The sequence below is a fragment of the Pipistrellus kuhlii genome, unplaced genomic scaffold (genome assembly GCF_014108245.1).
Source record: "Pipistrellus kuhlii isolate mPipKuh1 unplaced genomic scaffold, mPipKuh1.p scaffold_m20_p_64, whole genome shotgun sequence".
NCBI classification, from domain to species: Eukaryota; Metazoa; Chordata; class Mammalia; order Chiroptera; family Vespertilionidae; genus Pipistrellus; species Pipistrellus kuhlii.
In genome coordinates this window covers 251,897-269,475 of record NW_023425567.1, presented here as the reverse complement: position 1 = coordinate 269,475, position 17,579 = coordinate 251,897, and the positions used below count along the sequence as shown (strand labels likewise).

Below are 17,579 nucleotides of genomic sequence, written 5' to 3'. Positions count from 1 at the left end.
GGGGAACCCCGAAAGGTCGCCGGCGCTGAAGGACCCCCCCCAGTGCTGCCGGTCCCTCGTTCCTAAAGGGAACCCGTGTTTATCTGGGCACCGGGGCGAGGGGGCGAGGGGAGCGGGGAGGTGGGGCCCCCAGGCTGCATTCCAGGAGACAGGCCCCCACGGCCCAGCGCCCGTGAGCTCAGGAGGAAATGCACGCGGTGTGACTGGGGGGCGGGGGTGGGGGGGCGCTAGGCAGCCCACGGCAGAGGGCGGCTGAGTGAGGGCAGCGGCAGGGGCGCCCAGGCAGGCAGCACAGGGGCTGGGGCTGGGCAGTTCCAGGCAGGAGGCCCCGGGCGGAGCACAGACAGCTGGGGAGGGGCTCAGAGCACGCGGGGCGGGGGGCACCAGGGGAGGGATCGGAAGGATTTCCTTGCTGGGGGAGCCGGGGAGGGAAAGCTGGGGCTGTGGGAGCCGGGACGCAGGCTGGGCCACTCTACAGACAGCGGCCAGACAGCACTCCTGGACGAGGGGCAGGTGGGGCCGTGCGGCTGGGCCCGGCGGACAGCGGGGCAGGTGGAGGCAGGAGGGCGGAGCAGCAGGCGCGGAGGCAGACGGAGGGGCTGGGGGAGGACCGCGGGAGCTGGGCCCGGTGGACAGCGGGGCAGGTGGAGGCAGGAGGGCGGAGCAGCAGGCGAGGAGGTGGACAGAGGGGCTGGGGGAGGACCGGGGGAGCTGGGCCCGGTGGACAGCGGGGCAGGTGGAGGCAGGAGGGCGGAGCAGCAGGCGCGGAGGTGGACAGAGGGGCTGAGGGAGGACCGGGGGAGCTGGGCCCGGGGCGGACAGCGGGGCAGGTGGAGGCAGGAGGGCGGAGCAGCAGGCGCGGAGGCAGACGGAGGGGCTGGGGGAGGACCGGGGGAGCTGGGCCCGGTGGACAGCGGGGCAGGTGGAGGCAGGAGGGCGGAGCAGCAGGCGCGGAGGTGGACAGAGGGGCTGAGGGAGGACCGCGGGAGCTGGGCCCGGGGCGGACAGCGGGGCAGGTGGAGGCAGGAGGGCGGAGCAGCAGGCGCGGAGGCAGACGGAGGGGCTGGGGGAGGACCGTGGGAGCTGGGCCCGGTGGACAGCGGGGCAGGTGGAGGCAGGAGGGCGGAGCAGCAGGCGCGGAGGTGGACAGAGGGGCTTGGGGAGGACCGCGGGAGCTGGGCCCGGTGGACAGCGGGGCAGGTGGAGGCAGGAGGGCGGAGCAGCAGGCGCGGAGGTGGACAGAGGGGCTGAGGGAGGACCGGGGGAGCTGGGACCGGGTGTGTGAACGCTGGGTCGGCTCTCAGACAAGCGACTGGCCACTGGGACCAGCAGGTCGCCATGGCCCTGGCTCCAGCCGCGGGGCAGCCCCGGAGCCAGCGAGGTGTCCGCGCCTGCGCACGCGGTGCGTACCTGCATGCAGCCCCGGAAGCCGCGGCGCACCGAGACCGTGTCCTCCGGCACGCCGCCCAGCACCACGCTGCGCAGCCGCAGCCCCGGGAGCCGGTTCCCGATCTGCACCGTGTCCTGGGGGAGGGGACACCCAGAGAACCTCTTCACCTGCCCCACGGCACCACGGCCGCTCCGGCAAAGCCACGGCCCGCGCCCGGGCCTTCCGGCGGCAGGCGGCCCGGCCGCGCGGCTCCAGGCTGAGCCTCGACCTGGGAACCAGGAGGCCCCGGTCCAGTCCCGGTCAGGGCACAGGCGTGGGCTGTGGGCTCCATCCCCAGTAGGGGGCATGCAGGAGGCAGCCGCTCCGTAATTTTCCCATCATGGATGTTTCTCTCTCTCTCCCTTCCTCTCCGAAATCAATAAAGTTCACTAAAAAAATAAAAATAAAGCAGCGGGCAGGGCTCGGCTGCTCTTGGGAAACCGGCTGCTATCTGTGTGACACACGAGGCGTGGGAACCCGTCAGAGGCCACATGTCCACGTCCCAGCCAGCGAGCTGGTCAGCGGGGGACGTGGCAGCCCTCCCCCCATGCCAGGCCACGATGCGGGAAGGGCTTGGTGAGCGGGAGACGGCAGCGGACGGGAAACGCCCTCGGAGGGGCGTCTAAGGAGGCAGCACCAGAGCCTCGGCCGGAAGGCGTGCCTGTGGGCCCCGCAGCTGCTCGCCCAACAGCCGCCTGGGCTCCTGTACACACGCCTCTCCTCCCCCCACTCCCCACCTCCCCCCCAAACCATGGCGACCGTGCGGCTCAGCCTGCGCTCCGAGTGTGCCCTGGGCTGCCAAGCGCCCACCTGGGACGGGTGCGCCTCACGGGTGCCCCACGGCCCCTCTGGCACCTGGGCTCACTGCTCGCCCCCCGCACGCCCCGTCCACTCTGCGGTTTTCAGTCTGCACCCGGAGGCACAGTGCTGAGCACACACCCTCCTCGGCGGCCCGCTAAGACCCCGCTAAGACCCGCTAAGATCCCGCTAAGACCCACTAAGACCCCGCTAAGACCCTCTAAGACCCCGCTAAGACCCCAGTAAGACCCGCTGAGGCAGCCACGGCACTGGGAGGCACACCCGGAGAGGTCCAGGTCCTGACCCCAGGCACTGCCGTCTGGGCAGGGACCTCAGCATAAGGCAGGACGTGAGACCCACACTCAGGGGCTCACAATGGGCGCCCCCAAATCCACCCGGCCCTGGGGGTCCCGGTACGGGGAAGGGCCTGTGGGCTCCCCATGACCCGGTGACGGTCCGACCCGGAGGCCGGGCCAGCCCACCTGGTCCGCGCCATAGTCCAGGGTCAGCACCGCCAGGTACTTGATGTCCTTGCCCTCCTTGGCGCTCCTGAGCTCGACCAGCAGGTGGTGCCACTCCCCGTCCGTCACACGCGACCGGGACAGCCGCACGGACGCCACGTCCTCGGGGCCGTGGGCCACGGAGAACTGCACATGGCTGTCCAGGATCTGTGGGCGGGAGCCACGGGGTGGGCTTAGAGGCTGCGCAGACCGACCGACCACTCCGGGTGGCCTGTGACACCTGCAGAGCGCCACGTCTTTCCTGCCGTCCGGAGTGTCAGACGCTGCCCTGGCCGGTGTCCCAGGGGTTCGATTCCCAGTCAAGGGCACGTACCCAGTGCAGGCTCGACTTCCGGCCCTGGTCTGGGGGCAACCAATCAACGTGTCTCTCTCACATTGATGCTTCTCTCTCTCCCTCTCCTTCTCTCTCTCTCTGCTCCCTCGCTTAAGAAAAATCAATGGGGAAAGAATCCTCAGGCAAAGGTAGAAAATGTGTCCAATGTGGACGTGGTCAAGCACAACAGCCCCCACTCAGCGCTGGGAACACACGCCGACTCTGCCCGCTGGGCTCTGATCTGGGTGTAAACGGGACCCTCTGTGAGGCCAGATCCAGGTCCCGTGCTCCAGGACACACAGGCCACGGAAATCAGCCTCGTGACTGGCCTGAGCCATTCCCGCTTACAGGAAACAGCCACGGGGCCGGGGGAGGCCGGGGCCATGTCACCCCTGGAAGGTCTTCGGGGTGACGGGCACGACCGCCCGAGGACACCAGGCATGTGAGACCAGCACAGAGCCCCCCGCGGCCACCCAGGACAGGCGGCCTGTGACCCACAGCCACACCGGCCCCCGCGGAGCGGCCTCCCGGTGACGGCCGAGCACCGGGCCTGGGCGCGGGGGCCGGGGGCACAGCCTGGCATGTGGGTCGGGGCCCCTCGCGGAGCAAATCAGCGGCACTGCCTCCTCTGCTCTGGTTCCAGGGTCTCCCACGTTTCCACCCGCCGCCCAGCCCTCCCTCAGCCGGGAATAACCACGCCCGGAGACAGGACCGCCGCCCGCCGAGAGCCAGAGGCAGGAGATGGAGCCTGGAAAGCTGCACGCCGGACGCCGGCGAGAACAGGCAGGGGACCAGGGCGCCCGGGGATCAGCCTCAGGGGCCGCACCCTCCGCTTTGGAGGTGAAGGTGGCATTTGGTGATGTCAGACCCAGGCCCCATGTAATGCACAGGGCAGGCCAGGGATGGCGCCGTCGCAGACCTCCCGTTTCAATACGCGCGGAGCGGCCAGGCGACTGTGTGTGCAGAGATCATAATCACCCGGCCGCTCCGTGTAACTTCAAGCGAGACCGGTGAGAAAGCGGCCGGTGTGGCTCAGGTGTTGAGCATCGACCCGTGAACCCAACCACCATCCGATTCCTGGTCATGGCACAAGCCCAGCAGGGGGCGTGCGGGAGGCAGCCGATGGATGTTTCTCCCTCTCCTCCCTTCCTCTCTGAAATCAATACATCTATTTTTTTTTTTTTAAGGTGGAGTAAAACAAACAACAAAAACGACTCCTCAGAGGCGAAGGCTGTCAGTGACGGTGAGCTTCCTTTTTGGTAAAAACGGTCCAGGTCAGCGGTGACCCCCGTTGGGGCCTGTGCTGTGAGTGATTCCAGAATCTCAAAGGCTGTGGTGGGTCAGAGGATCCGTCACCCAGGGCCCCGTGTGAAGCAGACGTACGGCCGCTGCCGTGACCCTCGTCAAGATGATCCCAGAAACTTGAGAAACAGAGAAAACGCAAACCTCAAGCTATGGATGCGCTCCTCGCAAGACGCACAGCGGCCACGTGAGGGCGCCCAAGCGCTGAGGAACGGGCAGAGAAAGGAGGAGGGGTCCTGCAGCCGCTGCCAGAACAGGGCGCGGGAAGCTCAGGTCCTGGCCACAAGGAGGGCCCTCCGAACGCTGAGCCCTCTCCAGGGAGACCCTGCCTCTGTACGACCCGATAACAGCCTCACCCACAGGCAGAATGGTCAGCGCCCACCCTCAAGATGGCAGGTTTAAAAAAAAACATTTTTATTGATTTCAGAGAGGGAGGGAGGGGGGAAGGGAGAGAGGAACCGCAGTGATGAGAGAGAATCACTGATCAGCTGCCCCCTGCACGCCCTCCGGGGGACCCAGCCCGCAGCCGGGCAGGTGCCCTTGACCGGAACCGACCTGGGAGCCCCCAGGTCACAGGTCAGGCACGCAGCCCCACCGGCCAGACTCTGCTCGCCGTATCTGCTAACAAAACGCAGAGCCCGCGGAGCGACAACGAGAAGGACATACGTTTGCACCCAGAGGCAGTTCCGGGGGCCGGATCCGGCCCACGGCGGCCTGCCTGGCACCTCCCGCCTGTGGCAGGCGGATTCCGGAGGCGCTGACAATAGCAGGTAATCCCGCTGACAATGCCGGCGGGCTCAGGGCGCCCGGAAGCAATTACCCGATTGTCTGGGTGCCGGACGACAGACGGTACCTCTCGCCCGGCCTGTGGGCGGCCCCAGAACCCACGCTGCCGCCCTCGGGCGTACGGGGCCTCAGGGGGGGGCCTCAGGGGGGGTCTGCCGTCCACGTGCAGCCCGTGGAAATGAGCCAGGGGTGCCTGGAGGGACCGGCCTTTGGGAACTGCCCTGGGGCTGTCCAGGTGGCCGAGGGGGCCTGGAGGGTCCTCCCCATGGCCACCGCTCTGGCCACCGGCCTCCCACGGGGAGGGGCGGCCCTCGTCCCCAGCAGAAGCCTGACCCCCCGGGTGAGCACCGGGACTCAGTGACTCAGACAGCGGGGGTCTGTTCCTGCCGAGCACGTACTTTTTTCCTAGCGGACCCGTGCCAGGCAGCACGGCTCCTGTCATCACCGCCCGGCACAGCGTGTCACGTATTCCACCACGAACCCACCACCGAGCGGCCGCCCGGGCCTGCCAGCTCCGGCCCAGAGCTCGCTCCTGGCTGCCCGGAGCTCCGGGAGGACAAGGTCGTCAGGAGGAGCAGCGGCCCGGCCTGCAGCCGGGAAACGCGCCTGCCCTGGCCCTGGCCAGGGGGCCGCGGAGGCAGCGCTGGGGCTCAGCCCAGCCCGGCCACGCCCCGGGGGCTCTGTCCTAAGCACCTGGGGCCCACACTGGCCTCCCCGGGAGTGCCGGGGTCCCATGGTGCCGCTCTGCGGAGCGCCCGGGGCCCCGGGGGCACCGTGCTCACCTGGAGGTGGAGCCGGGAGGACACGCCCGCCGTGGCCTCCATCAGCACGCCGTCCGCCGCCCGGGTCCGGAACATGAGCCCCAGGTACCAGGGCACCGAGATGGTGACGTCCAGGTCGCTCCAGGACACGGCGCTCTCCCCGCCGAAGAGCTGGGGGTACGGCATGACTGCGGACACGGACGGACGCTGCGATCAGACAGGGTCCGGGCCGGCTCCCGGGAGGGGGGCCCCCAGGCCTTCTCGTGTTTGTGCGAAGGCCCCACTCAGACGCCCCTCTGCCTGGCCGCGACCCCGGATCCAGGCACCGGTGTCCCTGCGAGAGCTGCCGGGACACAGACCACCTTCCTGGGGAGTCAGGCCTGGTCCCCCCGTGGCCAGGGCCCGGCAAGGCTCTCGGGCTGGACGGCAGGCAGAGGGGGCGGCTGGGGTCCCCAGGCTCCGAGGGCAGGGTGCTGGGGGCCCCGAGAGTCGGCCTGCCCGTCCCCTCCCACGCCTGCCGGGCCGGTGCAGGAGTCGGGGTGGGGTGGGCACAGGACGGCTCCGGCGGGACAGCGCCCAGCAGGGAGCCCACGGGCGCCCGCACACGCCCTGCCCCGTCGCCCGCCGACGTCTGTGTGGGCTCCCCGCCCAGCACACGGCCCCGGATGGGCCCAGACGGGGCAGGCCACCGGACAGCTGAGGGCTCCCGGGTGCGGGTGTGGGTGAGGGAGGTGACCACAGCCCCGCGGCTGTTACCCTGGGAAACCGGTGTGTGCCCACAGACCGCAGGGCGGAGCCAGCCCCTCGGTCACGGGTCCGACTGCGTGTGGCAGGCAGTGTCCATGCCGGGGCTTGCCGGGTTCCCCGGGCGCATGAGAGGCCCCCGCAGGGCGCCGCCCGCCGGCCTCAGCCTCGTGAGCCGGCGTGTTTCCTGCTCCCGTGACCCCGCCCTGGCAGCTGTTTGCTCTGGCGGCCGTGGCCGCACTGCGGCCTCCATAACAGGAACCCGGGCTCGGCGGCCGCGGCCTGAGCTTCCTGCACACGCGGCCCGTCCGGGGGCCCTGCCTCCAGGCCTGGGAGCCCGGCCCACCGGCTGCCCAAAACAGGCCTCCAGAGGTGCCGGGCCTTCTGGGACACAAAGGGCCGACCCTGGCCCTGGCCCTGGCCCTGCCCCTGACCCGTGAACCATCCCGGACGAGGGCTGCCATGTGACACGGACCACGCCGCAGCCCTACGCGGGGCGCTGGCCGGACGGGCAGGCTGACGAAGGGGCAGGAGCTCGGCCCCCCAGGTCCGGTTCCCCGTCTGCTCTGAGAACCGAGGGAGCTGTGGGCCCCAAACCGTCACACAGAGCCCCAAGGCGGCCGCGTGCTGCCGGGCCTGTGACCCCACAGCGAGGCAGTGCCCCCGCCCGGTGCTGGAAGGCAGGGCCGCTCCTGTCCCGGGGGCTCGGGGCCCGCGGGCGTCTCCAGGGCAGGAGGTCTCAGGGCTCTGCGCCCGGGGCACCCCCAGAGGCAGCCCAGGGCCACGCCAAAGCGATCCGGCCTCAGCCAGCCCCGTGGGTTCGCCTCGGTTCTGAGCATCATGATTAAGAAACGACACTTGTGCCAAAACCAGTTTGGCTCAGTGGATAGAGCATCGGCCTGTGGAGTGAAGGGTCCCAGGTTCGATTCCGGTCAAGGGCATGTACCTTGGTTGTGGGTACATCCCCAGTAGAGGGTGTGCAAGAGGCAGCTGATCGATGATTCTCTCTGATCAGTGTTTCTTACTCTCTATCCCTCTTTCTTCCTCTCTCTAAAAAATCAATGAAATATATTTTTAAAAAAAAAAGAAAAAGAAACAACACTTGCTCATTGCCGTACTCTGCTTCTACCTACTGCACCACTCAGACCGCAGCACCACGGCTTGTGCCTGGCACAGGGGCGGGGCGTGGGCAGCCACGTGGCCACGGGAGGGCCCCTCCGGGCGGGAGGGAGGCGGGGCGCGGGCCTGTCACTGTCCCTTCGGCCTCAGGGGAGCCCGGGAGGCCCCGCCGGCCCGCCCTCCTCGCTTGCCTGACCCTCAGGCTGGCTCTGCTCAGGCCGGCGCTGTGTCCCGCACTGTCCCAGACGTCCACCTGCTCAGACGCCCGCGGGCTCTCACTGCCCAGGGCCTGTGCTGCTCCTGCTTCCCCACGACCCTGCTCGGGGCCCCCCCCCCCCGTCCCCAGCGCCCCCCAGCCCCGGGCAGCGCACTCAGAGCGCCCGCAGGCTCACCCCCGCAGGCTCACCGTGCTCGCAGTTCTTCCCGCCGAAGCGCAGGGGGCAGCGGCACAGGTGCGTGTCCCAGCGGCTCACACAGCTGCCCCCGTTCTGGCACCAGGTCCCCTCGCAGAAGTCCCGCTGGGCGGCGCAGCCTGGGAGCAGAGCCGGCGTGACAGTCCTGGCCGATCCCAGCACCGGCCCAGGGGGGCGGCCGAGGAAGGGGAGCTGGGACCCCCTTCGCGGGGACAGGCCGGGAACCCCCTCCCCAGGGACAGGCCTCACACCTCACATGGCAGACGGGGCTGCAGGCCAGCCCGCGGGCGGGCGGGGTCGTCCGGGGACACGGAGGGCCCCCGGGGTCCCTGCCCCCCACAGCGCAGGCCCCGGCCCCCCGAGAGCAGCACCCCGCCCGGCTCCGCTCCCTCCGGGACGCGCCCAGGCCCCTCCGGGGGCGCGGCTGCCAGGAGGGGTGCCCTCGCGTGGCCGGGCGGCGGCGCCCTACCTGCCGAGGTGCCGTTGTTGGCGATGAAGCCGGCCATGTCCACGCTGTGGCCGTCGACGGACAGGTTGCGCATGCAGCCCACGAACTGGCGGCTGCGCACCGGGAAGGCCTCGGGCAGGTCGGGCACGCCGCCCAGGAGCAGCGGGCCCGTCAGGTCCAGCGACCTGCGGGGGCAAAGCCGGGCCGGTGACGGCGGGCGGAGGCGAGGGGGCTCAGGCCGTGTCCCACCGGCTCACACAGGTCACCGGCCTCGCCGCCGCCACACCCGCCATCCTGAAGGTCAACGGTTGGACAGGGGCCTGGGAGGAAGGGGCCACGGTCCGGACACAGGCGGGTCGGACTCGGGTGCCGCGTGGCGTTCGGGCTCCGGGGGCCTCAGTTCCCTGCTGACCCCAGTGACCGCCCACCGAGTCCACGTCGGAACAGGGCGGACACTGCCAATCAGGCTGCGGCCTCCTCCGGCCCTGACGACCTTGGAGGACGGTCACAGCCAGCCAGACCCTGGTGCTGCCTGAGCAGCCGCGTGGCCTTGGCCAGGGGTCAGACCTCTCTCTGGCACAGCCTCCTGTCGGTCACACGGCTGGAGCGCCCTCCCTCCCGCTGGGGTGGGAGAAACAGGCGTGTGACTGCCCCCAGCCCACAGCAGCACTATCGCCCCCTGGGGCTGGGCTGGACAACTGCATCTAAAGGGACAGACTGTGGCCGGGCCGGCACGGTTCAGTGATTGAGCATCAACCTATGAACCAGGAGATCAGGGTTCGATTCCCGATCAGGGCACCGGCCCAGGTTATGGGCTTGATCCCCAGTGGGGGGGCATGTAGGAGGCAGCCAGTCAATAATTCTCTCATCACCGATGTTTCTATCTCTCTCTCCCTCTCCCTGCCTGTCTGAAATCAATAAAAATATTTTTAGAGAATAACGAAAAGTACATAAATAAAGGGACAGACTGCTGAGTGTCGGAGGGAAGGCAGGGAGGGTGTGAGGGGGTAAGAGGTCAGCCAATGAGCTTGTCCGCGTCCGCACAAACCGGACAGACCGCAGGGGGTGAGGGCCTGGGCCGGGTGGAGGCCAGAAGGTCAGTGGGGAAAAGAGGGAACGTATGTAATACTTCAAACAAAGAGGATGTAAAAATAAGTAAATCAAGGGACTTATTCTAGAAAGTTCCCGAAGGTGCCCCCACCAACGGGAGGGAGTCTGCCTGCAGCCGACAGGGTCCCGGAGTGGCGGCCCTGGGGTGCAGCCGGGCCCCGCCCTGACACTCACTTCTTGGAGCCGCTCTGCGTGCCCTGGGCCGCGCAGGTGTAGTTGCCGACGGCGCCGCCGAAGCGCAGGGCCACGGCCGTGTCACAGTCGTCCACGGTCACCACGGCCACCTTCTCCCCGGACGGTCCGTGGGGCAGGCCCAGGCGGCCGATGTGCGGCTGCGGGGAGAAAGCAGAGGGCGCCAGGGTGACCCCACCTGTGTCCTCGCCCACAGAGGGCGGGCCATGGGGTGGCATGTGCACGGGGCAAAGGAGCTCCAGCCTGGTGTTAAATTTCCCCCAATCAGCCATTCGGGGTTTGTAGGGCACCCCCAAACCTATGTCCTCCCGGGAACCTCCGAATGTGGCCTCACTGAATTCAGGGTCATAAAGGCGGGGTTAAGATGAAGTCACACTGCCCGCCCAGCCTGGGCTCGTTCCCAGTGTGGGCTGCAGGAGGCAGCCGATCCATGGTTCTCTCTTCCTCTCTAAAATCAATAAAAATGTTTACATACATACATACATATATATAAAAAAGATGAGGTCACACTGCAGTATCAATGTGACCCTGGGCAGCCCTCCCGTCCCGGCTGCCCCTCCAGACACCGAGCAGACCAGCCACACCACAGACGGGCTCAGAGTCCCCAAAACCGGCCTCGGGCAGAGGGCAGGCTGGGCAACTCCACCTCCTCGGATGTGAACCACCCGTGGCGCCTGGAGCCTCACCCAGGGGCACGTGTGAAGGCCACAGGCCTCGCCAATGGCCAGACAGCCCCTTCCCTGCGAGGGCCTCCCCATCACCCCAACCACAGGCCTGCACTGCCCTCGGCAGCTCTGCGCTCAGAGCAGACAGCACACTGCAGCTTCAGGCTGTTTGTGCTAACACTAGAGGCTCAGTGCATGAAATCCGTGCAAGGGGGTTCCTCAGCCTGGCCCACTCCCTCCCACAGCCCAGGGCCCCTCAGGGGATGTCCGCCTGCCGGCTTAGGCCCATTCCCTCCTGCAGTCCGGGCCCTCACTCCTTACTCCCCGCCTTCAGCAGAGGCACGAGAGGCTCGCCAGCCATGAGCCTGGCTTCTGGCTGAGCGGGGCTCCCCCTGTGTTGAACGTCTGCCCCCTGGTGGTCAGTGTGCATTATAGCAACCGGTCATTCTGCTGTTCGGTTGATTTGCATATTAGGGTTCTGTTCCATAGGAGGGTTGGAAAGAGGTGGTTGGAAAAAGAGAAAATATAAACAAACCGCCTCAATGCCCTTGAGGAGGAAGGAATGACCGTTCACCCGGCAGAAAGCAGCGAGCACTGGGCAGGGAGGCCCTGGAGCTGCTGGTCACAGGCCTCAGCCAGGCGGCCTCCCTCCCCAGGGCAGCCCTGGAGGACCCCCTGGAGGTGGTGCTCCTCTGCACCTCCTGCCCCCGGCGGCCGCCATCGACCCGGACAGGCCCCTGGCTGTGCCTGAGGCTCTACCGGACACGGGTTAACACGGGAGCCCCTGCCCTTCCTGCGTGACAGGGCCTCGGCGGCTGACGCTGGCACACGTGTCCCGGGCACCGTCTTCGGTGAATCCACGGGAAGCGATTACACACTCCCTGCCGCCCAGCCCCCAGGTAACGTCCTGCATCTGCTCTTCGCCGGGCGGGAAGATCCCGGGCTGCGGGCGTGTCCTCACAGAGGTCGCCGTGGTTGTGCTCAGCGGTGAGAGGAGCATCAGTACCGTGCCCCCCGCCCCGCCCCGCCGGCAGGCACTGGGGGAGCGCGGACAGTGCCCATTACGGGTAAGTGCTGGGTGCGGTCGCAGGAAGAGCCGGCCCAGGCCGGCCCGCACTGTCCATGCAGCGTGTAATTTGGATTCTGGCGGGGTGCGCTCCGGGAGGTAGGCAGCAGTTACCCGGAGGCTCCGCACGGAGCTGCGTCGGCAGACCTGCCCAACTGTGAATGGCTGTTGCGGTCCCAGGCGCCCAGGCCGAAAACCGCCTTCTGCACGTGGGCCACGAAGTTTCAATCGCACGGTACGTGTGCACCGCACGTGGCGTTTTGTGGAAGAGCCACACTCAACGGCCTAAGAGCTGCATGTGGCTCTCAAGCCGTGGTTTGCCGACCCCTGGGCCAGGGCGATGCTGGCACCATGCTGTGCCCGCACCGAGCGACCCGGGACAGCTCCCCTCCAGCGTGTCACCGTGTCGCGTGAACATCACGGCCTGTCCCTCTGGGAGCCCCTGGCCGCGCCCCCGGCATCACCTTTGGGGACCCGGCCCCGCTCCCGCCCGTAAAAGGGGGAGAAGACACAGCCCGGACCTTCCTGCCACGAGTGCCACAGGGACAGGCTGCGTGAGGGAGAGCCGGGGCTGGGGCCGGGGCGGGACAGCTGGGCGCGGTGGGGGCGGGAGTGTGTGGCCTGGGCTCAGGTCCCGGGCTGCTGGCCTGCCGGAGCGGGAGGGGGACTCGCTGGGGGGAAGAAACTGGACCAGGTGAGGCGGCAGCGGCGGGTCTGCACCGGCAGCCGGCCACGCCGAGGACCCTCCCCCCCCCCCCCCCCCCCCGCCGTGCAGGTGCCAGGCCTGGGCACACGGGTCAAGCAGGCACAGATTCGCCAGGCGAACCACCAGAGGGTGGGCTGCAGCCCCCGTGCCCGGCAGGTGGCAGTGGGGGGCCAGTGAGGCAGACCCCCCATGCCCCCTCTACCCCCACCAGCTCGGTGGACGCCCGCAGGGACGGCCTGGCTTCAGGGCCACAGGCTGTCAAACCTGTGCGGGTTCCCCCTTCTCGGCCCCTCAGCCACCACCACCTGGGAGGTGTCCCCTCCCCGCCCTGCAGGCCCCGCCCCCGGGACCGCACTCGGACCCCCTAGCAGCGGCGGGAGCTGCGCACAAACGCTCGTCCTCAGCGCTCACGTTCCCACCGCCTTTCCCGTCACCGACGGCCTCTGGGCCCCGCGGCTCGGTTTCAAACGCCGGGGCTGCGGGAGGCCTGGGCGCGGAAACCGGACACGGGAGGCCCCGGCCCGGCACCACTGGGTCTGTGCTCGTGTCAGAGACGGTTAAGGACCTCACATCGAATAATCCACAGTCGGCTGGGCGGCAGGCCTGTGACAGTGCGGCCTGGCAGGTAGTGTGTGGGCGCTTCTCACGGCCCATCAGGCCTGGCGCCTGGGCGTGCCGCACCAGCCCCCAGCGACAGCCGCGCCAACACACGTGGGCACGAGCCTGCTGTCCTGGCAGAGCTGACCGGCACCTCAGAGGCCAGCGGTGTTTCTCTGAGGCCAACTGGTGGACCAGGGCACATGGAGAAAGCACACTCACACACACACTCACACACACACTCACACACACTCACAGACTCATTCACTCACACACACACACACACACTCATTCACTCACACACACACACACACTCATTCACAAACACACACACACACACGCACTCACACACTCATTCACTCACACACACACACACCCTCACACACACTCACACACATGCACTCACACACACACACACACACACACACTCACACACACCCTAACACACACACACTCACACACACACACACACACATTCACACACCCTAACACACACACACGCACACACGCACACACACACCCCCTAACACACACACACTCACACACACTCATTCACACACACACACTCACACACACGCACTCACACTTCCAGGAACCAAACTGAATTCCCCAGGCAGCCCCCCGACAGGCCTTTGCCGGAATCACACGGAGGCCTGGGAGGGCTCCCACCCTGCAGGCCGGGGCCCGGGCCTGACCTGGGGGCCCCTCCCCGAGCCCCCGCCCCCCCGCCCCACGCAGGTGTGCTGCTCAGGCAGGCCGCCCCGGCCCCTCTCCGGTCAGGCCCCCGGGCCTCCCCAGCTCCAGGGAGGGGGCAGGAATGCGGGAGGACGGGTGGGGACAGGCCGCTCCCACCCTCGCCAGCGCCTCCCCTTCTCCTCGAGGACTTTCTCAGCTCTGCCCCCCGCCCCCGCCCCCCGCCTGCCCGCTCACAGGAACGCCAGGCCCCGCGGCTCAGCCATGCCGGGCACAGAATAGACCCACCCGTCCATTCCCCTGCTCCTCACCCAGCCACACAGTGAGGCCTGGCTGACCCCCGAGGCCGGAGACTGGCCCGAAGGCTGTGGTGCCCCGGCAAAGACAATGGCTGCCCGGCCCGTCTCTCACCAGGCCGTCCCCGGCGGCCGGCGGAGACTGCGGCGAGGCCGGGCTCCCTCCACCCCCCACCCCCGCCCGCCTCGCCGCGCCTGCCTTCACCGGGCCTTTGCCCAGCATTAAAACGTCCTGCCGGCGCGGCTCAGCGTGGAGCGTCGACCTAGGAACCAGGAGGTCAGGGTTCGATTCCCGTCAGGGCACGGGTCCTCGGGAGGCAGCTGACGGATGTCTCTATCTCATCAGCATTTCTCTCCCTCTCCCTCCTCTCACTTTAGAGAAAGCTCTGCCTTCAGTCACTGAATTGCGGGCTAACGCTGAGTCCCTGACATGGAGCTGCCAGGTCCCTCTGTGAGTTCGCGTGAAGGCCCACAGGACCCGCCCCTCCCCAAGGCCCCGTCCTCCTCGGAGGCTCGCTGCTGCTCGGCACGAACTGGGGGGGGGGAGGGGGGGGCTCGGCACCCACAGGAGCTGGTGTCCCTCCACAGGGAACCCACACACCCGACCGCTGCCACCCCCGCCCCGAGGGCCGCCAGGGCCCGAGACGGCCCCTGGCTGAGTCCCCATCGTCCCCGGAGGGGAGGGCCCGCGGCTCTGAGCCAGGGCAGTGTCCCTGCGGCCACGAGGGCTTCAGGTCACAGGGCATGTGTTCACACTCACCCACACGCACACGTGCACACACCATCCCACACTCACTGTGTGCACACACCACACACTCACATGTATGTGCACACACACCCTCACTCGCGCACACACACCAGCTCTCAGTGTGTACACACATGCACACATGCACACACTCACCATCCCACACTCACTGTGTGCACACAACACACTCACCAGGCCACACATGCATGTGCACACACACACGCACACACACCAGCTCTCAGTGTGTACACACATGCACACGTGCACACACTCCCCATCCCACACTCACTGTGTGCACATACCACACACTCACCAGGCCACACGCTCACGTACATACACACTCGCACACATGCACACACACTGGTACAAAGCCTAGCTGCTCCTGCTGGGACCCTCTCAGCCCATGTGCCCAGAGTGTGCACAGCAGCAGAGACGGCGGGACCCCCAGACTCCAGGCCTGGCCTCGCTCGACCTCCTTCTGACCAACCTCCCCCCGACCCCGCCAGCAGGCCATGAGGGAGCTGGGCTGGGCGTGCAGTGAGGTCAGGGTGTGCTGAGTTGCTGGCAGGGAGCTCAGAGGAGACTGAGGGGGCGAAGAGGCAGTCTCAGAGGGCGCACAGGGTAGGCGAGCTGCCAGGCCCCTCCCTCTGGGCCTCAGTTTCCCCTTCTCGCCCCGGTGTGGGGTGGAGAGCTGGGAAGAGGACACGGCCTGGGAGGGAAGGGAAGGGGGAGCGGGTAGGGGTGGGGTATGGGCGGCAGCAGGGGGAGGGGGGACGCCAGGGCGCCCGGCCCCGGAACCTTCCATGAAGCTGGCCGGGCCGGGCGGGGCTGCACTGCCGCTGGGAGTTTCCATAGCAGGTGGCTCCCGCCCGCCTGCCCGCCCGCCCGGCTGCTCGGGAAGGAGAGGGCGACCCTGCCCGGCTCCCAAGCTGGCCCTCCTCTCCGGGTGCCCCGAAGGCACGCCCACGCCAGGCTCCCCTTTGGGGTGCCCGCAGGCGGAGGAGCCAGCTGCTCTCCGCTCCGCTGGCACGGCCCTGCCTGGGGTCCAGGAGCCCCAGACAATTCCCACCCCGGGTGCACTGAAACGAACCCCGTCTCGGAGAAGCGGGGTTCAGGGAGGGCGCCTGGAGCAGCGCTGGTCTGTGGGCGCCGAGGGCTGTCGGGGCCAATTATTCCGAAGCATCGTCCGACGCGGCTCAGGGGCTGAGCGTCAGACTCTGAGCCAGGAGGTCAGGGTGTGATTCCCATCGGGGCTCCTGCCCAGGTTGTGGGCTGGATCCCCAGAGGGGGTGTTCAGGAGGCAGCCGATCCATGGTGCTTTCTCATCGTCGATGTTTCTCTCTCCCCCCCTCTCCCTTCCTCTCTGACATCAATAAAAAAAAAAGCAACCAGCTAGGTGGGCATGGAGGGCACTGCTGCTGCCGGGGAGGGGTCCCCCCCACCTGCCACAGCCGCCGGGTGACTGGGGGGCCAGAGCCGGTGCACGCCCGAGTGAACCCTTCCCAGCCGCCTTCCCTGCTCACCCGGCGGCCTCTGGCTTCGGCCGGCAGTGCCCCTGCCCCCAGTGCCCCCAAGCCCGCCCCGCCCACCAGGGCGCTGGACACGCCTGGGAGAGTGGGGACAGGAGGCCCAGGAGCCACGGCCAGAGGCAGAGGCCCCGATCTGAGCGCTGCGTGTGGGGCTGCGTGTGGGGCTGCGTGTGGGGCTTGGCATGTGGGGCTTGGCATGTGGGGCTGCGTGTGGGGCTGCGTGTGGGGCTTGGCGTGTGGGGCTTGGCGTGTGGGGCTGTGTGTGGGGCTTGGCGTGTGGGGCTTGGCGTGTGGGGCTGCGTGTGGGGCTGTGTGTGGGGCTTGGCGTGTGGGGCTGCGTGTGGGGCTTGGCGTGTGGGGCTTGGCGTGTGGGGCTGCGTGTGGGGCTTGGCGTGTGGGGCTGCATGTGGGGCTTGGCGTGCTGGAGGCCGCAGCACACGGAGCGAGTGGCCGGTTTCCTCCATGGGCCTGGGCGACAGGAAATGGCCGGCGTGGGGGGTGAGCTCTGTGCTGACAGGCGGGGAGGGGGAGGCTGGCGGGATCGGGATCCGCCACCTGTCTGTCCTCGGGCGGGCGGAGCCCCCACCCCCGGACGTTCCGGGCTCCGTGTGCCCCTGGGGGGCGGCAGCGTGCCAGGTGCAGAGTGACGGGCGAAGGGCAGCGGCCCGCGCTGTCCCTGCTCACCTGACGCCGTGGCTGCAGCCATCACAGGCTTCCAGAACGCCCGTGCGGCTCCTGTAGCCGAAGCTGCAGCCGCCGGAGACGGGCTCCCCACGACGGGAGGGCGACGGCCACAGCTCCGCTTCCCTGACACGGCACGGCCTGAGGGTCCCCGGCCCGCCCCATGGCCTGCCCCCGCCGGCACGCTCACACATCCTTCCCCGGGAGCACCCCCCTCCCTCACCCTCCCCTCACCCAGCACACTCACCCCCCCAGCACACTCACCCCCCCTCACCCTCCCCTCCCACCCAGCACACTCACCCCCCCAGCACACTCACCCCCCCAGCACACTCACCCCCCCAGCACACTCACCCCCCCAGCACACTCACCCCAGGAACGGCAGGGCCCTTCCCAGCCCTTCCCTGTGGTGATCACTGCTCCCGGTCCCCCCCCGCCCCCCGGGGCTGCGGGAGCCAGGCCCTCCCAGGCGCCGGCGCCTCCTCTTCTCCTCAGACGGGCACCCCAGCTTCTCCGCCCCCACGGGAGTGAGGCCCAGGCCCCACTGCGGCCAGAACCGCCGGCCGGCCCTGAGCTCCGGGCAGCTCCTCCCCCGGGCGGGGCATCGGAGGGAACCGGGCACCGTGGGAGCCTGGGAAGCGACCCCGCAGGACGGGGTGGAGGGCAGC

At 68.5% G+C, this 17,579-nt stretch overlaps 1 protein-coding gene across 1 annotated transcript in view; it reads right to left on the bottom strand.

Annotated features, from left to right (window-relative positions):
* CELSR1 (cadherin EGF LAG seven-pass G-type receptor 1) overlaps positions 1–17,579 on the bottom strand; it is an 87,701-nt gene that overhangs the window by 21,162 nt on the left and 48,960 nt on the right. Inside the window, 6 exon segments of the mRNA XM_036420221.2 lie at positions 1,411–1,524; positions 2,710–2,895; positions 5,932–6,098; positions 8,180–8,305; positions 8,656–8,819; positions 9,919–10,076. Of these exon segments, the coding sequence (XP_036276114.1) occupies positions 1,411–1,524; positions 2,710–2,895; positions 5,932–6,098; positions 8,180–8,305; positions 8,656–8,819; positions 9,919–10,076 (915 nt within the window).